This window comes from Sodiomyces alcalophilus, assembly GCF_042370955.1.
Source record: "Sodiomyces alcalophilus JCM 7366 unplaced genomic scaffold ACRALscaffold_5, whole genome shotgun sequence".
Classification (NCBI taxonomy): domain Eukaryota; kingdom Fungi; phylum Ascomycota; class Sordariomycetes; order Glomerellales; family Plectosphaerellaceae; genus Sodiomyces; species Sodiomyces alcalophilus.
Genome location: NW_027263536.1, coordinates 1,010,369 through 1,032,502, shown reverse-complemented (window position 1 = coordinate 1,032,502; position 22,134 = coordinate 1,010,369). Strand labels below are relative to the sequence as shown.

The window sequence follows — 22,134 nt, the reverse complement described above, 5'->3', positions numbered from 1 at the left end:
GGGCCGATGTAGGCCGGTGGCCAAATTACGCCATCGCACCGAAGACTGACAGGACCGTTGCTCTTTCGCAGTTCACTGTCCGACCTCGGCAGCTGCTCCACCTCTCCTACTGATAAGCTGTCACACCTACAAGGAAGCTCACTGCCGATTCTTCTTATTCTCTTCTCCTTCAATACCCGTAGCTATAGATTAGGGGTCCTAAACTCAAGCGCCACTGTTCTTTTTCCAGGTTTACCGAGCCCTCCTCGTTCCAACGACTAGACCTCTCGACCCCCCCTGTAACAATCAATGTCATTCACATCCGTCCCAGTACTCGACTTGGCCTTGGCCAAGGATCCCGAGACCAAGCCTCAGTTTCTAGACGAGCTCCGCCATGCGCTCATGGAAGTTGGCTTCCTATACCTGAAGAATGTTGGCATCCCCGACGAGCTGTTCCAACGGGTGATCAAAGACGGCCGAGCGTTTTTCGACATTCCAATGGAGGAAAAGTACGAATCCATGGAGCGTTTGTGTTACGGAGCTTCTTGCTAGGCCAGGAAAACGGCTAACTGGTATCGGATCACTAGACTCAAGATTGAGATGAAGAATGCCAAATCATTCCTAGGATACTCACGTCTTTCGGCCGAGATCACCGCCGGTGCCATCGACCACCGTGAACAGATCGACCTCTCCACGGAGCATCCCGCCCCCGGCCCAGACGACCCTCTCTACTATAACCTGCTGGCGCCGAACCAGTGGCCCTCGCCGTCCGTGCTGCCGGGATTTCGCGAAACCTTCACCGAGTACATGAACCGCATGGGGGCCATCTCCATCGAATTCACCTCCCTCATCGCCGAAGCCATCGGGCTGCCACGGGACGCGTTCAACAAGTACTTTGACCCGGACCAGCAGCACAAGCTCAAGATTGTCAAGTATCCGGACCTGCAGGAGCTGGGGTACGGGGAAGGGGCCGAGGGGCAGGGGGTAGGCCCGCACAAGGACAGCATGCTGTCGAGCTACCTCCTGCAGGCGAGTCCGCACCGCGGGCTGCAGGTGCAGAACATGCGCGGGGAGTGGGTCGACTGCCCCCCCGTGGACGGGACGCTGGTGGTGGCCATCGGGCAGGGGCTCGAGGCGCTCACGCAAGGGGTGTGCGTGTCGACGACGCACCGCGTGCTGTCGCCGCCGGCGGGGCAGGGCGCGCGGTTCTCGATCCCGTTCTTCCAGGGCGTGCGCGGCGATGCCGAGTTTGAGGACCTCGAGAAGGTCGGGGTCGGGTCGGTGCCGGAGGAGATCAAGGCGCAGCGGAGGGCGGTCCTGGAGCGGAACGGCGGGGCGAGGCTGGATGATGTCGAGTTTACCTTCCGCACCGGCGGTAAGGCGCGGACTCTGGGCGAGGCGACGCTGCGGAACCGCGTCAAGAGCCATCCCGATGTGGGGGAGAGGTGGTACCCCGACATCTTGGCGGAGATTCGGCAGGAGCAGGGGCAGAAGTAGCGGCGGGAGAGGGGGGGGCCCAGGAAGTGCAGTAAGCAAGTGATTCGCAGGCACAGTATTCTCCAAGTGCCCAGGGAGAAGGTCTGATCACCAGCAATCCTCGATACCGGATCGCATGGCGGGTTCTCTTTTCTTTTTTTCTCTTTTCTTTTGCATGTAATATTCATGATCCATATCCAATCCCATACGCCGTCGCTGAATGCCCCATGCTGCTCGGGAGGCAGTATGACCGCCTCCCGTTATCCGCACTCAATAGCCACCGGGATATGACAGTTGCGCCGCGAACTCGGCCAAACGAGCCGCTGTTCATCAAGCCGTGGCAAAGGCAGGAAAACATTCGGCGAGGGTCTTACGGTGCTTGTTTTCGGCATGTTCGGTCAAGCTGCAACGAATGTCAGCCATAATATTTTCCAGCTAGGGAAGGGGTGCAGAAATTGGGGTCTTACGCTGGTGCCTTTGTCGTCTTGAGGAAAGTGGCCTTGCAAACAACGCACTGGATATCCTTCGCCGCGACATTCTAGGGGATTCAAGGAGGGGTCAGCAGTCTGGAGGGAAAGGCACAGAATAGGGGAACAAAGCGCAGTGGGTGCGCTTGTTGCGAGGACTCCGACTTGAACGTACAGCTTTGAGTTGCGACTTGGCCACCTTGACGTCCTTTTGGTTGCGTTCTCGCTTTTGCTGAGCTTTCGCGCCCTGTAATAGTATTAGTCGTCTTGCCTCGTTTGCTGTTCTGCAGCCGCATTCCTGTCGCATCAAATGCGCCCGTCGCGGCGAGTTACTTACGTTACCCATGGTTTCTGTGAGGCTGTGAGCTATCTGTCTATCCTTTGCCAAAATAAAATAATAGTAAAAAGTCCCCGGAGGTGAGTATGTAGTGAGCGCGTGTTGAGGCAAGTTGTCAGAGAAGTCGAGGGAGGTGAAAGGAGGGAAAAGGAACCAGATGTTGTCGCGACACTGGCCAGGGTACGGTACTTAATTTTTCTTTGCGCTTGAAGGCAAATTCCAAGTGAGGATAATTTGACTAGGGCAACCGGGTATACCGGCTCGTACGTTATGTACTCAGTACTTCATTTCAATATGCCCGCCCTCCGTTCCCCTAGTACCTAGACATGGCCGCAGACACAGTTTCCGTACCTGCCTCTCGTTAGCTGTTTCTATTAATATCTCAACCCAAAAACTGTACCTTACTTTGTATTAGTGTACTTTTAACAAATCAGGCGGCTCCACTCCTAGGTACGGAGTAGACTCCGCGAAAACTCAGCTCAAGTCTGTGCTTATCTAAGCTGCCGATCCGACCTCTCGCCTTCGTTCCTAAGAAGCTGTTGTTTAGGAAACCGAACAACCATGGCTGGCGATTCCAAGCCCGTATCAGCGGGTACAGTGGACCGGAGCCAATTCGATGAGCTTGTTTCTTCATATCAACCTCTCATAGAAGCCATCTCGGCGGCCAAGGCTGGTGAGTCGCGACTGCCATCTTGGTAGCTGTTCATCCTGCCTCGTCCGCGTGTCTCGCGTGCAGCGCCCTAACGACATGCTCGCCTGTCCTCGATAGCCAAGCCCGGCCAGAGGTTGCTAGTGGAGTTGGACCGCTTTCGCTATGCCGAAGCTCCCTCCCTCTTCTCTCAGAACCGTCCCAAGCGGGCCATGAGCCATGAGCATGTCAAAGTCTTGGTGGACTGGAAGTTGTAAGGCGAGACCTGCCTCCCTACTTCCCAGATTCATTTATTTTCTTGAACGTGCCGTATTGGGTGTCTCGGAAATCGCGTATGTTTTCTGACCTGGAACAGGCGGCATGGCAAATTTCGACCAACCTTGATGAAGCTCGTTTCGTCCAACGACCCGGAGACCGTCAAAGAGACCGTCAAAGAAGGAATCGCCGTCTACCGAGCCGAGTCGGACGTGTCCAAGAGCCTCAAGATCCTGGCAAAGTTGAAAGGGATCGGGCCGGCTACGGCATCGCTTCTCCTGGCCGTGCATTTTCCTGACGAGGTCCCTTTTTTCTCCGACGAGTCGTATTACTGGCTTTGTAACAAGGGTCGACAGGGCCCGCTGAAATACAACATGAAGGAGTACGAGGCGCTCATCTCGTCGGCGCGCAAGCTGATGAAGCGACTCGACGTCACGGCTATCGACGTGGAAAGGGCGTCTTATGTGGTGATGAAAGGAGATGGAAAGCTTCTAACAAGCGGCACTGCTGCGTCGACCCAGCCCAAGGAGGCCGGTCCACCAAGTGCCAGTCAGCGCGTGAAGAAGGGCTCGTCGTCTACAAAGCGGAAAACGATGTCTAACGATGACGAGGCGCCAGAACCTCGAGAACCTCCTCTCAGGCGGTCCAAGCGCGGCAAAGGTCTCACTTCCGATGTGTAGTAGGAAGTTGCCAAAGTCACTGAGGGGACCTTCAGAGGGTAGAGCGGCAGATAAGTAGTGCAATGTCAAGTGCGCCAGCTTGCTTGCCCCATTCGTTGTAATGACGGGGAGGGGACTGGTCCAAATTAGTATGTACGAAATAGTGGTGGCTTTTGGGTGTCATGTAATAGCTGCAATTCATAGCCCAGGAATGGCGGAGGATCTCTGGCTCACGAGTGCCAGTGACATTTAAAAGGCCCCTTGGCTATAAGGTGAAGGTTGTGGTTGTTCCCATAGTCAGCTTGGCGATACGACTGCATCACTCCTGACATCTGTAGATAGTGTCGTCCAACGCTCAGGTATCGATGCCGGAAGGCTGGCTCTCATCCTATTTCGTTTCCCCTCCCCCCCTTTACTGGTAGAAGGCCGGTCTTGGAGGTGACTGCGGCTTATTCACTCATTGCCCCTCGAACTGAAATCCCTCGGACCTACACCTGAAAGTCGGATAGCAACATTGATCAAAACCTTCCAGTGACTGCACCGTTCCTAGGGTGGGAGCGATACAGGGCATCTGTCGACTACCTGGATACGTCAAGTTCGTCGGAGCACAAGTTTTCTCGGCATGAGATGGTGTTCCTAATGTCGAAAATGGCAAAGTCACGGGTAGACCATGAGTCCGGACTTCAAAGGGCGCGCGACCCTGAAACCATCCCCTGTGACACTCATTCGTAGGACGATCCCAATTCACGTTTGGCAATCCTCGTTTGCGCGCTGTGGCCAGCAATTCCAGAGTGCAATTCGTGTCATTGAGTTTGAAGTTGAGACTCTGAGAATATAAATCCATGCAGACGAGGCCGCCTGGCTTGGGTATTTGGCCTCGCGCATGACTCGACGAAGCTGCGGCAGAGCGGGATCAACCTGGTAGCTGGCTGTGGCTACTGTAACCAGCGAGGCTACGTGGTCCCTGGCAACACGGCACAGGAAGACGTAAACGTAAGCGTAAACGTCAACGGTCAGCGCAAGACCCTACTCGCCGGTTTGATCTGTGATCGTGATGGTCCAAACTGACGGAACGACCTTAGCCCTCTGCATGCCGTATCATGTTATATCGAATCACTGTTCAAATGAGGCGCGTCGATATTTGCAGCTTCGACTGCGAGACAAAGCTCCTCTTCCCACATGCATGTTGGTTGTGGAGTTTGTTCTTGTCTGGAGGACAGGAGCAATTCTACCAAGTACATGGTCAGTCATCACGTGCGGTGCTTGAGCCACAATACAGCCACCCCCTCCTTATTATGGTACGTATTTCACACGAATGCGTGCTGGCCGTGCCTATCGGGCCCATCGGTGAGGCGCACCGACTTGCGAATAAGTACTTACAAGTACTCAGCACTCGTTCCGAGGTACGGCTTCGTGAACGAGGGACAACCTCGACAATCCAGCCATGCGAGTGAAAGAATATTGTGTTCGATAAGTCAATAAAAAATGTACATCGCAGCTCTTCAACCGAGCAGGCTCCGGACATCTAAAGGAGAAGGCGAAAGATCCGGAACCAAAGCGCCGAGTTTGTAAGTGTATTTCGTGGTACGTACTTGTGTACTTCGCAGTACCTTGACGACCCACATTCCACTCACCGATTGTGGGGTTATCCGGCGGAACCAGCTCGTCGGGCGATCCGAAACTTTATTGTCCCACCACCACCATCACTCGACTCCTTACTACGACTCTCATCGACTAAGACCTACATACATATCTTCTCTCCACAAGTCACATTCTGCATCTACACGTACATCTCCATCGCCGACATTTGCGACCTTCAATCTTCCATCGTGAGCTATTGGACAGCGGGGTCTGAGCGGAATCGGCGGCCGCCCTCGTTTTCCGCCATTGCCGCCGTTTCTTTTTTTTTCTTCTTTTTTCGTTCATTGTTCTTCTTGTTCGCTCGCTCCCCGTCCCTCTGCCGCCACCTCTCCCAGGACTTACCATGGAGGAGGAGAGATACTCGGACCAGGCCATGGGCCAAAACCATGGCTTCTACAGTCCTCACCCTGACGACAACGGCCTACCCTCCCCGTACTCGTCTGCTCCCTTCAACAATGCTCCCCTGACCACGACGCCCCCCGACATGTTCACCACGCCGCTCATGTCCTTCGACCCGCCTAGCATGCTCTGGACCCAGTCTCTCCCCTACGACTACTCACAACCGGACCAGTTCCAACAAAACTGGCTGAGCAGCCACGACATGAACTTTGAGATGCCGCTTCCCCTCCCCCACCCGCCTCCGCCCATGCCCATACCTCTTCGCACGACGCCCCAGGCCATCGCAGCCCAAGAAGTCCCGCCCCCGTTGCCCCAACGCTTCGCCCAGATCAAGCAGGGTCTCATCGCCGGCAAGGAGAACGCCATCTCCGACTCGTGGGACAGGCTCCTCGTCGCGCTCCGGGCCGAGATTGCGCTCATCGAAGTCACAAAGTCCGACATCATCCCTTCCATCGACTTTGCCCATCTCGAAGACCGGGCCAAGGTCACCGAGTTCTCGGCCAAGCTCAAGAAGAGGGGCGCCGCCATCATCCGCAAGGTCGTGCCGTCCGAGGACGTCATGGAGTGGAAGGAGGAGACGGACGACTATCTATCCAGCAACCCGTCCACCAAGTCCTGGCCCACCCGGGACCCCCACCTCATGGGCATCTACTGGACCCCGGCCCAGATCAAGGGCCGCGGCCACCCCAACATCCTCGCCGCGCAAAAGTTCCTCATGAGCCTGTGGCACTCGAGCGACCGCGACGCCCTCGTCTCCAACAACTTCCCCGTCTCCTACGCCGACCGCCTGCGCATACGCGCCCCCGGCGACTCGACCTGGCACCTCAACGCCCACGTCGACGGCGGCAGCGTCGAGCGCTGGGAGTCGGACGGCTACGGCCGCGCCGGGACCTACCAGGCCATCTGGGACGGCCGCTGGGAGGACTTTGACCCCTGGGAGAGCAGCACCCGCCTGCGCGTCACGTCGGACCTCTACAACGGCGCCGGGTCCTGCTCCATGTTCCGCATGTTCCAGGGCTGGCTGTCCATGTCTGACGTCGACCCGTCCGAGGGCACCCTGCTGCTGTGCCCCATGCTCCAGCTCGCCACCGCCTACTTCCTCCTCCGGCCCTTTTTTTCCCCGCGCGTCCCGGCCTCGGCCGCCCGCACCGCCGCCGCCTTCCTGAGCCGCGACAACTGGGGCCTCGACTTTTCCCAGACCTCGGTCATCCAGGGCGCCGTCCCTTCCTACACCCAGGAGCTCAACTCGCTCCTCCACCCGCACCTCCAGCTCGACAAGTCGCTCGTGCGCATCCCCCGCGTCGAGCCCGGCGACTACGTCGTCTGGCACCCGGACATGGTCTACGGCGTCGACAAGGTCCCGCCCCACGCCAAGCCCGCCACCATCATGTACATCCCCGCCTGCCCGCTCACCCAGACCAACGCCCTCTACCTCGCCCGCCAGCGCAAGGCCTTCCTCCTCGGCCAGCCCTGCCCGGACTTTGGCGGCGGCCAGGGCGAGACCACCCACCTCGGCCGCCCGGGCACCCAGGAGGTCAACGACGCCGGCGGGGACGAGGCACTCCGCGCCATGGGCCTGATGCCCTGGGAGGAAGACGACGCGTCCAGTCCCAACGAGGTGGCGCTCGTTCGTTTAGCGAACGGCATCCTATTCCCGGACCGGTTTGACATGTGCTGACCAGCCTTCTTGACCTTTCTTTGTTTTCTCATTCTTACATTTTCTGTTTACTCCACTTTATTGTAATCTTGTGGGCAGACCGGCAGGCGGGGCGTTAAGACGGCAGGCGGTTGGAAGGGAACAATACTCATCATTGCATTCCATCGATTTTTCGCGTACGATACCTTTATGTTGGAGTGGAACAAAGGGCAATGTAAAGGCTTGTTAGGCGTATGAAAGACGTTCCGGAGTATGGACACCAAAAAAAAGGAAAAGAAAAGAAAGAAATTAAGGGCATCTTACTGTTCGGAGCCGTGGGATGCGAATCCAGGTGACACGATCTCTCATCTCACTACCGCGACCCAATGTCATCACACGGTCAGGTAAAGAATCATCCATATACCAATGCAGAATACTACCCCTAGTAACGCCACTTGACAAGAAATGCTTTGACAACTTCCAATCTCGCCAAGTTCCCAGCTGGCAATGAAAACCGTCATAGTCTGTTCTGGAAGCAAGTTCCACGCCATGAAAGATATCACTGGCAAATTCCCCCTCAACCACTACTTTTCCGACCTTGTCCATGTATGACTTGCCTAATCATGCTCTCCGCGCCATACTGCAGGATACATATATATATATATATATATATCCCTGGTCGGCTAATCATACCCAAGCCAGCCTCGCTCCAACTGGGAGTTAGTCCTATCCATCCCTGAAGAGAATCCTTCTCCCAGAGGCTCAAGGCCTTCCGCTCCTAACCCGACTTGAATTCTGTCAAGGACGGCAGTGGACGATGCCAGCCAGCCCTCTAGCTGCGACGGGACCATGCGAAAGGATCTCGGAAATTAAAAACCGCCAGGTCATCTAATCCTCCTTCTTGTCGGCGGCAGATTCCCCGGTGACCTTGGCGTACTTGTCGCTGAGTTCATCCCAGTTTTTGTGGAGCTGTTCGCTCTGCTTCTTAAGGTTCTTGAGATCCTGGTCCTTGCGCTCCAGTTCGGCGCGGAGACGGGCCAGCTCGCCCGGCTTGCCGCTGACGGCGAGCTTCTCCGACTCCTTGGCGTCGCCGCGGGTACCCTCGTAGGCCTTGAGGCGATCCTCGAGACGCATCACCTCCAGGATCATGACGTACGTCCGGTTGAGGATCAGAGAGAGGAAGAGCGTGAAACCGCACAGGTACATGTTGCGCTGGGAGTAGAATTTGCGGGCCTGGACCTCAAGTCGCTCGTGACCCATGACAGTACTATTTAGAGAGGCCCCGAGTTAGTCTTCGTCCAGGACACGGAAGACGGATGGTGGAACCGAGGGTTTCGGGTTGGGGCAAGATATTGTGTGTGACATACGCATTGTTCTGTTTCTCGGTGGCAACAGCCAATTCGACCTGAACCCTCCAGACACGGTTGACGCTATCAACGAAGAGGATGAGGATGAACACAAAGGTGATTTTCATCCAATACTGAATCTTGGCGACAATGGGGCTTTCGGAGATGAAGCTGCAGAGGAAGAAGTGGTCAGCTCGTATATGCTCTCTGGGAACAGGAGAAATCAAGCCTCTCGGAGGTCCTGACGAGAAAAGGGAACCGTACGTAAAAATCTTCCTCTTGACAGTGAAGGGTAGCGGCAGGATCAGGAGCATGAAGATGAACATCTCCAGCATGAGGAGCACGAACACCTATGGCCATTATCAATCACGCTGTACCTCGGCGGTAGAAGCCAGCGTTGTGGCACTGGGGAAACATACGAGAGTGAAGTAGAGCGTCATTTTGATGGCGGAGAGATCTGTTTAGCTTCCTGGATGTGGTTGTTGTGGGAAGACAGGGAGCTTTTGATTGTGTGCGACGAGGCGACGAGGCGGAAAAGAACCAGAGAAGAACCAGCGTGTGTTGATCGTAGAGACAAACTTGAAGAGTGGTCCTTTTATGGTGCGGTCAAGGCGCAGGGACAAGGTGGCCGGAGTGGAATGAAAGACCTTGTGCGAATATTTGGCGAGGTGTTTGGTGGTTGGTGGTTGGTGCCTACGTGTGACGATGGGAGGGAGCTCAGCTTGATCTTCATGACGTAATTCCCCCTTGCCCCACACGGAACCGAAATCAAGTACTTGGTACCTGGTACCGGGATTAGATAATCATCCAGCCCCACCATTCCCGTTTGGTGCAATGGAGACGAGATATTCCCAACGGTCTCGAAGAAGCACGGGATTACGAAAGACAAGATAAGAAAGGGTAAAGACGTATTTTGTTTACTCAATGATTAATCTTGCTAAAGTGACAATGGAATCACGTCCCAACCTTTGCGCCTGCAACACCCAACAAGACCTTTCTTGCTTCTGGTTGGCAAATCCCATATCCGGTCATCTGCGTATGTACACCACGGGCGCACCCAACGCGAAGAACACCCGGCACTCATAATAAAGAGACTGACTGACCCCAAGCCAGCCGTTACACATGCATGTAAAAACATAGAGACAAGCCGTGCCCCTTTTTCAGGGTGTAATGCCCTACGAATAGAACTGGCTCTTCTGGAAACTCTCGGCGCTCACATCCCCCACCTTGCTCTTCACCGGCTCCGGCACGCTCTCGGTCGTGCTGGTGGTCATGGTGTTCGTCCTGCTGCTATCGCTCGCCGCGGGCTTGATGGCCGCCACGGGCTGCCCGGGCCTCTTGAGCACCTCCAGGTACGTCGACGGGAGGTAGCCCATGCGGCCGTCGCGGGCGCGGCAGCGCCACCACTCGCTCGGGTTCCCGATGGGGTCCGACTTGCTCAGCACGGCCACCAGGTCGCCCTTGCGGACCTCCATGTCGACGTCGCGCACGGCGTTGCCGGCCTGCGGGGTAAAGTCGTAGAGCACGCGGCAGTAGTCGAGCTTGGACGGGTCGAGCTGCTGCAGCATGCCGCCCTCCTGCGCGCTGGCGAGCCGCCTGCGCTCTTCCTCCTCGGCCGACGCGGCGAGCGCGTTGATCACCTTGCGCATCAGGTAGGGGAGGCCAAAGGCGGCGAGGAGGAAGAAGAAGAGCGGCTTGCGGCTGGCCTTGGGCGGGCCGAGCGGCGTGCCGTCCGGGCCGACGGGCTGGCGGCCTTCGAATTTGGCGAATGCCGCGGGGGTGAGGGCGGTGGCGTCGGCTGGAGGGGGGCGGCCGGTGAGTTTGGCGAACAAGGTCCGTAGCCAGCGCATGACGGTGAAGATTCCGAGCACGGAGCCGAGTGTGTCTTTCAGGTTGCCAAACTGTTCGGCAACCGATACCATGGCTGTGAGGAAGCATGGTCAGCATACTTGAAGTATTTGGGGGGTTTGAAAATAGAATGGGCGAGGGGAGAGGGAACATACCGAAGAAACTCGAGTGTGTGGCCATGTAGGTGCTCTCCAACATCTGAGCAAACCCGCCAAAGGCCTGGACAATTCCTTGCAACATCTGAAAAGTAGCCTGGGTGCTGTTGTTGAACTGGTTGGTCAAGCTGTTGGGATCGCCGTTGGCCTGCATCCCCGGCATCCCGCCATACATGCCACCTCCGTACATGCCACCGCCGTACATGCTGCCACCATAACCACCGTACATGCTGCCGCCACCGTACCCTCCATATCCCCCGAGCCGCGAGTAAGGGCTGTAGCCGGCACCGTAGCTACCGTATGGGCTCGTCATGGCCGAGCCGTAGGCTGCGGAGTTTTGGCCAACAGCAGAGGTGAGGGTAGCAGGACGTTGCGGTACAGCAGGAGGTGTCGATGAGGAAGCAGCGGTTGTCGGACTATTGGAAACGGAGGTGGTTGTGGACGTTGGTGATGTGGCGGTGGCGGTCGTCTGTTGAGCTGCCGTCTGGGCGGCAGACCTTGCGTGTAGTTGTTGCTCCGGTCGCTCCCAAGGTTTAGGGGGAGATGCCATGTTGACACCAGCGGCTGTTCAGTGTGTTGGTATTTGTTGGTCGAGGGGGGAGTGTCTTCTTTCGATGGACGAAAAAGATTTTGACCGACGCCAGACGAGGTGGCGAGTCGAGAGGGAGGGCCGGTCTTCGCAAACGCTGTAGGGTAGGCCCCTCACGGCCTTTGTAGGAGTGGCGGAATTCCGTACTCTAGGTCTTGGTTGAAATTTCGAGAAGCACAAAGGCAGGGGCGACGTGGGCGGTTTTTTCGTCCATGCAAGATGAAAAGTTGGTGCCGACTCACATGGAGGTGGTCGGGGATCATAAGTCGGGGGGGCTCTGGACCTGGGGGTGGAGAACCGGCCGGTTTTTGTTTCTCTGTCAAAATGTCCAGTCTACCTAGCGAGCCAGCAACGCTCTCACCTCGGGGTAAGTCTTGGCCTACATCTGATTTCCCCGTGGCGGCAATTGCCTCGGCACGACACGTACCTTTGTACCACTGGCCTCGGCTAGATTATGTCATCAGGACAGTACGTTGCACAGTACAAAGTACCTAGTATTACTTGGTAATTACTTCAGGTCCGCAAAGTAGGACGCCCGCTTCGCATACTCTTCCCACGTTGTCAGCTTATCCTCCACAATGGCATGGCTCTCCTCCAACCCAGCTCCGCCGAAATACCCGTAATTCGCCATGAATTGGAAATTCTCTACAATGTCGACCTTAATATGTTCCGGGCCCGGAACAGCCGCCTCGATCACCTCCAGTGACACCTCCTGGAAGGCCGCGTTGGCGCCAGCTTCGGGGAACAGCTTTCTGAGGGACGCCATGATCTCGTCGGGGGTCACATACGCCGTCAGCCCGAGGATCTGTTTCCCGAGCACGGCGTCGCGGTGAAGCACCATGCCCTTGATGAACTTGCCCGTGTCGGCCACCGTATCGATCAGCGGGAGCGGCGTGTTGCCCGCAAAGGGGAGCCGCAGAGTCCATGCGCCGCCGCGATCTTCGGCCGGCTGGATCCGGGACCATCCCTGGGTCAGGTTGTCCATGTAGAAGCCCGCGTGGAAAAAGGACGCGGGGATGCCGAGCGCCCGTACGTACTCCTCCACCTCGGCCTTGGACTCGAAGTGGTGGACGTTCACAAACTTGCCATTGGTGATTTTGGAGACGTGAGGGAGCGAACTCCAGATGTAGTGATCGACGCCCGCTTCCTGTAGACGACCAACGTGTGTCAATGACGTGTTATAAGGAAAGAAAGAGAAGAAAAAAAAAAAAAAAACAGCAGCAGTGGCGGATTATGGCCTTTACCTTGGCAGCGTCAGCAAGATTCTTGCCCTGCTGAATCTCTAGAGCCTTGTCCAGACTCTCCCAGAAATTGGTCACGCCAAAGACGGCCGAAGCCCCGGTCATGGCCTTGACAAGTGAAGCTTTGTCGTTAAGGTCGCCCTGCATCAAAATGAAACAAAATCGTCAACTCGTCGCTCTCTCACTAACACCGCAAGCAAACGGCGTCACACAGGACTTCAGGGGAAAGTCGGGGAACGGAATCATACAGCGACCACCTCGACTCCCTTGGAAGCCAAAGCCTTGGCACGGTCTGAAGAGGTGTTACGGGTCACACCCCGGACGGCCCAGTCGTCCTTGAGTTTGGGGTCATTGAGAAAGATATCGGCGACGCTGCCACCTTGTTTTCCGGTGGCGCCGAACACGGTGATGATCTTCTTTGACATGTTGTCGGGGTTCTTCTAGACTGGATAGATACCGCAAAGTTGATTAGATGCGACTGTCGTTAGATGTGACTGTCGAGTAGCTGCTTTTGTCCTTGTTCGCCGAGAGCAGAGCGGGAGGTGGCATGTTGTATTAATATAGTTTATGCATCTCCATCTGCATCTATCGGGCCAGTAACCCACAGCTCAATGGAATAATTCGTCACGTCATCATGCTTCGCCTATTTTGTTTCTCGTCTCATTCCGGACTCCGACCTCGAATCCATGCTTCATCGTATTCTTACTGAGTACATTAGTGTATGAACCATTGCAAAGCAACTGTAACCATTGGCTCTCAGTCCTGAGTCTTGCTAGTGTAGAATTTGTAAGCAGACCTTGTCGAATGCCGTCCATCTGCCAATGCAGTATTTCAAAGATGGACGGGGCTTACAAATAAGAATCGTCACATGATTTACGGAACGATTGATTACCAACCTCAATTCTCAAAGGCTTAGTCAGCCTTTCTTTACATTGCAGGCTGACCGAGACACACAAGGAAGTATAGTTACGTCGCTCACAGCCAGCGGTAGAGGCTGACCAAGCAACTCCCAGTCATGATCATAAATATCGTGCTCAAAAGAGAGCCGACAGACTAGCTATTAAGGTGTAAGGTATATGTACTCGTCGAATGGGGAAAAAAACACATGTGTCGACCGGCAGAAGATTTCGCCCTCTCGTCTGTACCCCTGACATGGAACCAGATGCAGAAATTATTAGAACAAAGCTCAATGTTCCGCCGCTATATGCTGAAACATTTCGCTTCGCCGCCTTGATGGCGGTTCCCACACTCGACACTCTGCCGTTCAAAGTCGGGAATGCACGGATGGTTGACCACCCCATTGTCTAACCAGACAACAAGGAGAACAAGCTGAACAGGCCCAGCGTCCTCTCGGTCTCGACCCAGCTCCGGACGAGCTCCTCGGCGAGACTGGGGGAGAAGTCGACGTCGTCGTCGAGGATCTTGACCGACACCTGGCCACCCAGCCCGTCAAAGACGGTGGCGACCTTGATCTTTCCATTGACGGGGCGCTCAAAGTAGTCGGACGAGCCGCCGCTGACCTCGGTGTGGAAGGTGCTCTTGGCCTTGGTGTCGCCGGGGGCGAGGATCTCAAAGACGTCAAACTCGCCGCAGCCCGACTTCCAGCAGGCGCAGTCGCCGTACTGCTGGGTGCGGGGGATCTTGGCGTTCAGGGTCCAGATGGCGGGCATGTCGCCGTTGAAACCGGACTTTCCGTCGAACGGCATGTCGAACTCGAAGAGGAACACCTTGGAGTCGCCAGGGAAGCCATCTAACAAGCAGACGATATATCAGCACGGGGTAGAGTTCACAGAAGGGGAAGGTGGCCGTACGGTAGGCAACGGCGCCGGGACGGTAGTAGCCGCAGTCGTTACCCTCGCAGGGCTTGTCCGAGTAAATGGCAAACTCCTTATTCGACGGGATCATGACTTCGTCCAGGACCTGCGGCGAGGAAGCGCCGCCGGTGGCCTTGGAGTTGATGTAGGAGAGCGAGTTGCCCCAGACCCTGCCAGTCTTGTTTGTCAGGGAGGGCAGGTTATCGGAGGGGACTGAGGGGGGCGCCATCAGCCGTCTATGCCAGGAGAAAAAAACATTACCTGTGGAAATCGCCGGAACCGTCACCGCCGTAGTTTCCGAGGAAGACAATGCCGTCGGCGATGCCCTGTTTGGCGTTGTAATAGCCAATGCGGTTGTAGTCGCCGGTGGCCACCGAGTCCAAGGCCGATGAGGTCGAGGTAGGCTTGGGGACGGGGGAGCTCGAAGGGGCGGAACTCGAAGAAGGGGCCTCGGTGGTCTCGGGTTCGGGCTCCGGTTCGGCCTCCTCGGGCTTGGGCCGAGTGGACTTGGAGAACTTGGCGGCGTCGTCGCGGCGGCGGAGGTCTTCCTCGGCGCGTTGCTTCTCGGCATGTCTCTTGTGGAGATGCTGGTGACCGTGGCGGCGCGCATGCATGGACGGCTGAGACGTGGTGTCGCGCTTGCTGTTCGGGTTGACGTTGTACACAGCGAACTGGACAAGATTCATGGGGCCTCGGAAAAGAGCAACGAGCTGATATGGGTCAGTAGGCGCAGAAGACCAGAAAAAGTGGGAAGTAGAAAGAAAAGCGCCGAGGATAGAGGCGGGCAGGAGAAAATACGATGCGTGCTAACGTACTTCTTCGTTGAAAGGAGCCAAGGGCCCGGAGAAGGGATGGTTCTCATACTCGCACGAACCGTCGCTGCCCATGTTCGAGACGGCGCGGTAGGAACCCGAATGGCCAACATTGGAGTATAGAATCTGGCTGACGGCGCCGCAGAAAAAGTTTCCCCCCTCATTCTTCGAAGAACCTGTGCATTGCTGGAGGCCGGCTACCAAGGCGGCCGAACCCAGGGCGAGAACAACGGACGACTTCATTATGAACCGGAGATGGCTTCAATTCACACTGGCACACTGGGTCCCCCCTTTGCGATCTGAAGACGGTATATGATCCACGAGTCGAAGTCAGAGCCAAGATGGACACCGGAGAGGGCAGATGTGAAGAATGAGCGACAAGACTATAGAGGCAAACGAGAGTCGACTGACCAGCCTCTTTCCACAGAACAAGCACTATACAACACCTACAAGCAGTATAAAGGAGCGGATAGGGACAAGAAGTCACCAAAATAAGGGGTTAAGGAACGACGGGGGAATCAGTCTGGGGGATGAAGGATGGGAAGAGGGAAAGAAAAGGAGAAAGCGAAAAGCAAAATGGGAAGGGGAAGAGAATTCAGGGGTGGATAAGAAGGCGGTCATATGGAGGCCAGGAATCAGGGCCAAAACTTGGCATGGCCATCATTGGGAGTCGTAGGGAATTGCAATGTCTGGGCAAGAAAACATGCCCAGAGCAGCAAGGATAAAAGGGGGAGAGGCCAGACATGATGGTAGGTTGGTTGTATGTTAAAGGCAAGATTTCTAAGGTACCGATATAGAAAAGAAGTGAAATTAAAAAATTTATTCAAGTCGATGTTTTAACTGACGTTGTTTGGTAGAATTCTTGTATACTGAATATTAGGGAATATTGTAAACCTGAGGAGATGAAGCCATGGGAGGGCGAGCGCAATAAAGTGTGATGGACAAAGGGGAATCGGCGAAATAACCTGCCATGTCTCGGGTGAGATCCGGCTGAACCCAGCGTCGGCAGACGCCAATCAAAGCGGATAAATCCAATCGCATCGTTGTGTACCTACCTACCGGGTTTAGGGGTTTATAGGTCAGAGCCCGATGACTGGTCAGACTGTCGACAGTCTTAGAACTTCATGTTGACAGTTGTACCTCTGACCTGGCTCTGGTCAGAGCAAATTCCTCTGTTTAAGCTCTGACCTACACCCCACCCAACCCGGGTAGGTAGGTACGTTGATTGTATAACGTACTCTCCTTGTACAATGTACTTCCTATTAATCGGGGAAACAGAAAATAGTAAAAGTGTGTTTATATACTTTGTGCGTTATAGGCATCTAACGTAGACCCTTCGGAACTACGGTTATAAACCACTCTAACGTCTTTATATTAAGTTACATTGAATCGATCGCCGGACTTGATTAACGGATAGCTTGTTTATTCGAGCAAAGCTAATAGTAGCAGTAGCAGTAACTCCTTTCTTCTTTGTCTTTATCGTCGTCGTCGTCGTTATCGTCTGCCTCATCGTCCTGATTGGAACTACAGTCGGAACAACGCGCCTCTAAAAGTACCTACTACATGCTGTACCCCCGGAATACCTGTAGTCTCCACCTTACCACCCTGTCCCCCGGACGCCCCACCCTGACGCCCCACTTCCCCAGGTACCTGACCCCTATGGTTGGTTGTGTAATCACGGGCCAGGTACGCCAAGGAGGCCAAGTTATTGCGTTTATTTGACTGGCTCGAGAAACAAACCTCGTCCAAACATCTCCCGCCGCCCGTCCTCAAAACTCACCACTCACGGCATTCCAGAGATGCCCCCTGTCTGTGTACGAATACGGCCGTCTCGTTGACATTTTACGAGACAATGGTTTTTTTTAGGGACTAACTAGAAGGCCTAGACGAATTGATATTCGGCCTATAATCGTGGCTTTTTCGTGGGGTATGACAAAGCCGTTAAGCTCCCTAAGTACCACACCTCCGCGTACAACGTATGTATAAACGTATATACATAGGTATATCTTGAGTAGTACTCGCAGGATTATAACTCCGAGCCTTTTTAGCTAAGGTTAAGGGCAGAATTAATGCGTTAGTGACGACCGGTAATATAATAGGGATATGGCAGATAGATTGAATGAATTAGAGGTAGTAAACGCCTAAGTAATGGGTGATGAAGCTGGATGATGTATATATAACGTAGAAAAAAAAAATAGGTATGGTACTTAGGGAGGTTGATGAATTTGTTATGGCCCCACTTCCACGCCACGATTATAGGCCAAATATCAAACTGTCTAGGCCTTCTAGTCAGTCCCTTTTTTTATATATATTCTTCTTCGAGTGCCTACATCTCATGCCCTTCCGTCTTCACCTCCTGCTTTGAGATGGACGGCATCAGGGAGGTTGATGGGATACAGTACCCTCACAGTCGAACATGCCTACCAATACAATCAATGGAATTTATTCGTTCCTCTATATGGTCTATTCAACCGACCAAGTTTCAAACGTAACCACACCTACGTCTCAGAAAAACGATGACCCTCCTGTACCAACCCAGCCGGTTCACATGGACGGACTTCTTGATGGATCAATTTGTGCCATTGAAACAAACCGATTAACAGTGCAATGCCAATGCGAATGCCATTCACCCCCCTGGACTGGTCCATTCAATGTGCAGAGGATGCCTTGGCCTTCTTTCCCCGTCCAGACCGCCCTGCCCTACCCCTGCCCTGAACGCTGCCATCGTCATCTCCGTCTCCAGGTCCGTCACCGTCTGCCACTTCGCCCTCACCACCACCCCCCGCGGCCTGCTCATTTCGCTTTCGCTTCCCGTCGGTCCTGGGTCCTGCCGATGACGTGGTTTCCGGGCCGGCCATCTCGCCAGCGCCCAACGAGTCCATCACCGCCGCCTTGGCCCGCAGCTTGTCCACCGCCTGCGCCATTCTCTTGCTCGCCTTGGCCGCCCTCTGCCGCGGTGCGAACGCCTCCTTCGCACCCACCCCGACGCCGCCTTGGAAGAACCTCGTAATGTTGGCCTGCGTCCCCTCCGCGTCCCGACGGTTCATGTCCCGGATCACCGGCACCAACACCTCGTCCGTACGCTCCTTGCTCCACCCAATCGTGGACATGAGGAACCGTCGGAGCCCTTCCAGGTCCGGCACCCCCCACTGGAACCCCTCCGGGTCGTCGTCCACCTGCGGATGGAGGTACGCGTCGCGCACGGCCGGGTTCGGGAACCCCGCCGGCAGGAACAGCTTGGTCGCATGGCTCTTGCGAAACTTGCGCCGGAACGCGTTGGACGCGTCTTCCTCCTTGCTCCGGCGCTGCTGCTGCACGTCCGCCCACCACTGGCGAAACGCGTCGAGGCCGCCTTCGGACGGCGGAAACTCGGACAGAATCTCGAGCGCCGTGACCGGACCAACCCCCGGCAGTCCGTCCGTGTAATCCGACCCGAGAAGGAGCGCGATGGAGATGAGCTGCTCCCGCGAGAGGGACAGCTCCTTCTCGAGGTCCGACGCGAGGTAGCACTCGACCAGCTTGTTGCCGTTGAACATGTTCTTGTAGACGCGCGTGCCGCCGAACAGGAAAATGTCCGAGTCGTCCGTCACTATGCCGTCGACGAGCCCGAGGTGGACGAGTTCGGCGCACTGTCCTTCCGCTTCCATCGGCGCCGTGACGTAGGGGATCCCGAAGAGACGGAGCAGATGCTGGCACTCTGTGATCATGACCTGGGTGACTTCATCGGCGTCGCGCCGGTCCTTCTTCTGCTGCGTGCGAAGCGCCCTGAGCTCCTTTTCGTACGCTTCGCGGTTCTCCTGTTCCGACTTGTTGTTGAACTCGCTCGCGAACCGCCCGTGTTCCTCCGCTTCCCTGGCCAGATTGGCGAGCAGCTCCTCATCCTCGGGGTCGCTATATCCGTCATCATCACTGTCTCCGAACAAGTCGTCGTATGCTTCTTCGCCGCCGCCCAGTTCCTGCCGCGCACTGGCGGGTTCTTCCGCAGACCGTGAAATCGCATCGTCCAGTGAGACTTGCAACGCATCGTCTATCGGCTGGACAGTCGGCGGGCCCATGTTGACGTCCTCCATTTCCGGCTCGGGCGAGTCTGGCAACTCGGTCACCGTGATTTCATGCTCAAGGTCTTGACCGGGAATTTGGATGTCCTCCAATTCCGGCTCAGGTGACGGGGAAGGAGGGGCCGGAGAGGCCTCCGCAGTCGCGCCGCTCTCTATACGAGCCGGCACCTCGGAAGACGCCCCCCGTTCACTCGATCGCTCCATGTTCGTGGTGCTTCTTTCGCCTGTAAAGACTTTTGCGTTGGGAGCGTGTACTGGATCCAAAATCTCGACGTCGCTATCGCTATCGTCCGATGATGACCCAATTTCTATCGTGTCGGGTTTATGCAGCCGTTCAAGTTCCATCTCTTCTTCCAGTGCAGCTTCTCTGTCCTCTGCGTTGACCTCAGCTTCAAACTCTTTTTGCTTCTTCATTGTCTCCCGAATGTCCGTATCATCTGCCATCCATGGAGGTAAGGCTTGCGGCGCATCATCGTCCGGTTCTCTCTCGAATCCACCTGCCAAATCATCAACGGCAGCATCGTCGTTGACATGGCCATTCTCCAGGCCTGTTTCGGCCACGGACTGCGCTGGCTCGGTATTCGAATCGACCTTGCTCACTGCTGCTGTTTGCCGAGACTTGTTGGAAAAGAGCGAGAAGCCCTCCAGTTTCGGAAAAGGCAACGGTCCGTCAAAGGGGTTCCTTGAGTTTTCGGGGCGAGCAGGCTTCGGTTGAACTGCCTTGCGCTTTCTTGAGGCAGCCAACGCAGCTTGAAAATCCAATTCACTGCCGCTGCTACTGGCGTCGCTCTGGCGGCGCTTGGGTACTGCTGCGTTCGACCTGTTGTTGACGATATGGGCCACCATGCGACCACTGGTGCTCATAATTGGTTTCGACACTGGTACTGCTTCTTGCGTCCACTCTGGCGCCGGCCCGCCGACGTCCTCAAAGAGGCCGTCATCCACTTGGTGCTCGTCGCTGGCACCGTGCTGGTTCTTGAGTGACAGGGCTATTGCCCGTTGTATGTCTTCTTCTTCTTCGGGGTGTGCTCTCGGCCCGGGTCCTTTTTCGGTGAAATCATTGAGCGACACGGCACCCTCCACAAAGAGCGATTCTTCATCGCCCACAGCCTCTACCCCCCTGTTCGACAGCTTCGGTAGCCTATTCAACCCCTCGATAGGAACATCCTCGAATTCTTCATCGTCTTCCCCTTCGGTCTCTTCGTCCTTGTTCTGATACTCAAACTCCAAGGCATCGACATCGATGGGCTTGTGCGCCTCGCCAATGTCCTTTTCCCTGCTGACAACCCCGAGCGCCCATCCGCCTTCGGCACCCGCGTTCTTCACCAGGATATACTCGCGATCCTTCTCGCCCGCGATGCGCCCTCCCCCGGTAATGGTAAGATCGAGGCCCGTCATGCCCGCCTCCTTCATCAGTCTTTGTGTGAGGTTGTTCCGCTCTCGCACTCGCTCAATCTGAAACTTTGAAAAGGCCATACGATCCGGGAACATGTCCTCGAGCTGCTCCTTGCTCAGGCCCATCCGCAGACGGCTCCGCAGTCGCGCAGCATTGAGAATATTATACCGGTCGGCGGACGGCAAGCTCTTGAAGAACTCGCCGTCGAAATCAATCTTGCTAAAGTCGTAGAGATTAATGTCCTCGCCGCTGTTGAACTGCCGGGCGTACTCCTCGAGCTCCTCCACGCTCATGACCCTTGGATCGTCCGCTCGCGCCATGGAGGAGATGTCGCCTTCGAGGTCGGGCAGGTGATATTGGTCTTGCCTGTGGAACTTGCGTGCCCGCTGCCGCTCCTGCTGCGACATTCCCACCTCGGCCTCGTACACGAGCTTGTCGGCGCTCGGTATGGCCTCCTCCTCTTCGGCCGCCGGGTTCGCGTGTCCCCCATGCATGTCCCTCTGTGCATCGCGCCTCCTCTTCTCCGCCTCCTCCTCGGCGACGCGCTGCATCTGTACGGCGAGCAACTTGCCGGCCGTGCGGACGGCATCCTCGCGGCGGCCCTCGCGGCGACGTTTCCGGGCCAGGATGGTCTGTCGCTTCAGGGCGGGGGCGCCGCCATCGAAGACGAAGACGGGCCGGATGCCGAACCAGAGGAGCTTGCATATGCGGCGGAAGAAGCCGACGACGTGGGAGTTGCGGAGTGCGTGGCCCTCCTTATCACGGACGGCTTTGAGGAACTGATAGATCCAGATGGACGCATCGACGGCGAGGCGTTTTCGGTTGAGAGTGGCGAGGTTTGTCGGTCGTGCGCAGGGTTGGATCACCGTCCAGAGGCCGTTGACACCCATGACTGCGGAGGGTGGAGGGCGTCAGGGGAGGCAGAGAGGGGAGAGATTCGCGCCTGGTAGGTATAACACCTGTCGGAGATGAATAGAGAAGTGGCCTCCTCATCGGTATGGTTGGGTTCTCATAATGGACAGGTCCTGCGGGATGGATTCGAGGTGAATCTGTTGAAATCGTGAAAACGTCACCGTTCTGAAGCTAGGTGCTGATCAGTGCTGCCTGGTGGACCGTGGTTGAGGAGCTTATCACTTATCGAGTTTATCAGCCTTATCGAGCTTATCGAACTTATCAGTCCTATCAGTCCTATCAGTCTTATCGATTCTATCGATAACAGCAATCAATAGGTACTCTCAGTGTCACCCCACCACGCCTGGCCACTCCGATTGTCCAAGGTCACTTCATTGGCCCTGGGAGTCGGGGAACATCGCCCCAGCGACTTCACTGCACCTCTTCGTAACCGCCTTGCCCTGTCGCTCATGGGGACCTAGGCTC

The 22,134-nt window shown here is 55.9% G+C and overlaps 9 protein-coding genes across 9 annotated transcripts; 3 read left to right on the top strand and 6 right to left on the bottom strand.

Annotated features, from left to right (window-relative positions):
* Positions 1-88: 88 nt before the first annotated feature.
* Positions 89-1,599, top strand: ACRALDRAFT_2035701 (uncharacterized protein). The gene has a single exon (XM_071020783.1). The coding sequence runs from the start codon at positions 580-582 to the stop codon at positions 1,474-1,476; it is 897 nt and encodes a 298-aa protein (XP_070874079.1). The 5' UTR covers positions 89-579; the 3' UTR covers positions 1,477-1,599.
* A 40-nt stretch (positions 1,600-1,639) lies between these two features.
* ACRALDRAFT_211707 (uncharacterized protein) lies at positions 1,640-2,229 on the bottom strand (the record flags this gene model as incomplete). Its single annotated transcript, XM_071023762.1, has 5 exons — positions 1,640-1,671; positions 1,737-1,778; positions 1,812-1,858; positions 1,923-1,993; positions 2,038-2,229. 5 exons carry the CDS (start codon positions 2,227-2,229, stop codon positions 1,640-1,642), a joined length of 384 nt encoding a protein of 127 aa, XP_070874078.1.
* A 4,340-nt stretch (positions 2,230-6,569) lies between these two features.
* On the top strand, positions 6,570-7,780 carry ACRALDRAFT_1064766 (uncharacterized protein). The gene has a single exon (XM_071017037.1). The coding sequence runs from the start codon at positions 6,578-6,580 to the stop codon at positions 7,538-7,540; it is 963 nt and encodes a 320-aa protein (XP_070874077.1). The 5' UTR covers positions 6,570-6,577; the 3' UTR covers positions 7,541-7,780.
* A 113-nt stretch (positions 7,781-7,893) lies between these two features.
* ACRALDRAFT_1064763 (uncharacterized protein) lies at positions 7,894-9,513 on the bottom strand. The gene is made up of 3 exons (XM_071017036.1): positions 9,109-9,513; positions 8,866-9,015; positions 7,894-8,765 (listed from the first exon to the last, which is right to left on the bottom strand). Exons 1-3 carry the CDS (start codon positions 9,177-9,179, stop codon positions 8,387-8,389), a joined length of 600 nt encoding a protein of 199 aa, XP_070874076.1. The 5' UTR covers positions 9,180-9,513; the 3' UTR covers positions 7,894-8,386.
* Positions 9,514-9,738: 225 nt separating this feature from the next.
* On the bottom strand, positions 9,739-11,694 carry ACRALDRAFT_1077178 (uncharacterized protein). The gene is made up of 2 exons (XM_071018607.1): positions 10,848-11,694; positions 9,739-10,768 (listed from the first exon to the last, which is right to left on the bottom strand). The coding sequence occupies exons 1-2, from the start codon at positions 11,395-11,397 to the stop codon at positions 10,020-10,022; spliced, it is 1,299 nt and encodes a 432-aa protein (XP_070874075.1). The 5' UTR covers positions 11,398-11,694; the 3' UTR covers positions 9,739-10,019.
* Positions 11,694-13,224, bottom strand: ACRALDRAFT_1077177 (uncharacterized protein). Its single transcript, XM_071018606.1, has 3 exons — positions 12,926-13,224; positions 12,681-12,818; positions 11,694-12,583 (listed from the first exon to the last, which is right to left on the bottom strand). Exons 1-3 carry the CDS (start codon positions 13,100-13,102, stop codon positions 11,945-11,947), a joined length of 954 nt encoding a protein of 317 aa, XP_070874074.1. The 5' UTR covers positions 13,103-13,224; the 3' UTR covers positions 11,694-11,944.
* Positions 13,225-13,680: 456 nt separating this feature from the next.
* Positions 13,681-15,853, bottom strand: ACRALDRAFT_1082616 (uncharacterized protein). Its single transcript, XM_071019334.1, has 4 exons — positions 15,307-15,853; positions 14,753-15,201; positions 14,489-14,661; positions 13,681-14,427 (listed from the first exon to the last, which is right to left on the bottom strand). Exons 1-4 carry the CDS (start codon positions 15,544-15,546, stop codon positions 13,982-13,984), a joined length of 1,308 nt encoding a protein of 435 aa, XP_070874073.1. The 5' UTR covers positions 15,547-15,853; the 3' UTR covers positions 13,681-13,981.
* A 135-nt stretch (positions 15,854-15,988) lies between these two features.
* Positions 15,989-17,180, top strand: ACRALDRAFT_211704 (uncharacterized protein; the record flags this gene model as incomplete). The annotated part of the gene is made up of 7 exons (XM_071023761.1): positions 15,989-16,063; positions 16,161-16,237; positions 16,304-16,345; positions 16,405-16,459; positions 16,834-16,949; positions 16,990-17,111; positions 17,170-17,180. The coding sequence occupies 7 exons, from the start codon at positions 15,989-15,991 to the stop codon at positions 17,178-17,180; spliced, it is 498 nt and encodes a 165-aa protein (XP_070874072.1).
* Positions 17,181-17,629: 449 nt separating this feature from the next.
* ACRALDRAFT_1094415 (uncharacterized protein) lies at positions 17,630-22,120 on the bottom strand (the record flags this gene model as incomplete). The annotated part of the gene is made up of 7 exons (XM_071019722.1): positions 17,630-17,706; positions 17,780-17,801; positions 17,835-17,942; positions 18,021-21,649; positions 21,717-21,840; positions 21,975-21,991; positions 22,021-22,120. The coding sequence occupies 7 exons, from the start codon at positions 22,118-22,120 to the stop codon at positions 17,630-17,632; spliced, it is 4,077 nt and encodes a 1,358-aa protein (XP_070874071.1).
* Positions 22,121-22,134: the final 14 nt, after the last annotated feature.

Bases quoted from the DNA above. Each gene is read 5' to 3' on its own strand.
- ACRALDRAFT_2035701 (XM_071020783.1), top strand. From the start codon at position 580: ATGAAGAATGCCAAATCATTCCTAGGATACTCACGTCTTTCGGCCGAG.
- ACRALDRAFT_1064766 (XM_071017037.1), top strand. From the start codon at position 6,578: ATGAGCCTGTGGCACTCGAGCGACCGCGACGCCCTCGTCTCCAACAAC.
- ACRALDRAFT_1064763 (XM_071017036.1), bottom strand. From the start codon at position 9,179: ATGCTGGAGATGTTCATCTTCATGCTCCTGATCCTGCCGCTACCCTTC. The intron at 9,016-9,108 runs GTACGGTTCCCT...CTTCCTCTGCAG, and splicing joins GTCAAGAGGAAGATTTTTAC to CTTCATCTCCGAAAGCCCCA. The intron at 8,766-8,865 runs GTATGTCACACA...CTCTCTAAATAG, and splicing joins ACCGAGAAACAGAACAATGC to TACTGTCATGGGTCACGAGC.
- ACRALDRAFT_1077178 (XM_071018607.1), bottom strand. From the start codon at position 11,397: ATGGCATCTCCCCCTAAACCTTGGGAGCGACCGGAGCAACAACTACAC. The intron at 10,769-10,847 runs GTATGTTCCCTC...GCTTCCTCACAG, and splicing joins CACACACTCGAGTTTCTTCG to CCATGGTATCGGTTGCCGAA.
- ACRALDRAFT_1077177 (XM_071018606.1), bottom strand. From the start codon at position 13,102: ATGTCAAAGAAGATCATCACCGTGTTCGGCGCCACCGGAAAACAAGGT. The intron at 12,819-12,925 runs GTATGATTCCGT...ATTTTGATGCAG, and splicing joins AGGGAGTCGAGGTGGTCGCT to GGCGACCTTAACGACAAAGC. The intron at 12,584-12,680 runs GTAAAGGCCATA...GGTCGTCTACAG, and splicing joins ATCTTGCTGACGCTGCCAAG to GAAGCGGGCGTCGATCACTA.
- ACRALDRAFT_1082616 (XM_071019334.1), bottom strand. From the start codon at position 15,546: ATGAAGTCGTCCGTTGTTCTCGCCCTGGGTTCGGCCGCCTTGGTAGCC. The intron at 14,662-14,752 runs GTAATGTTTTTT...CAAGACTGGCAG, and splicing joins GGTTCCGGCGATTTCCACAG to GGTCTGGGGCAACTCGCTCT. The intron at 14,428-14,488 runs GTACGGCCACCT...TCTGCTTGTTAG, and splicing joins TCCCGGCGCCGTTGCCTACC to ATGGCTTCCCTGGCGACTCC.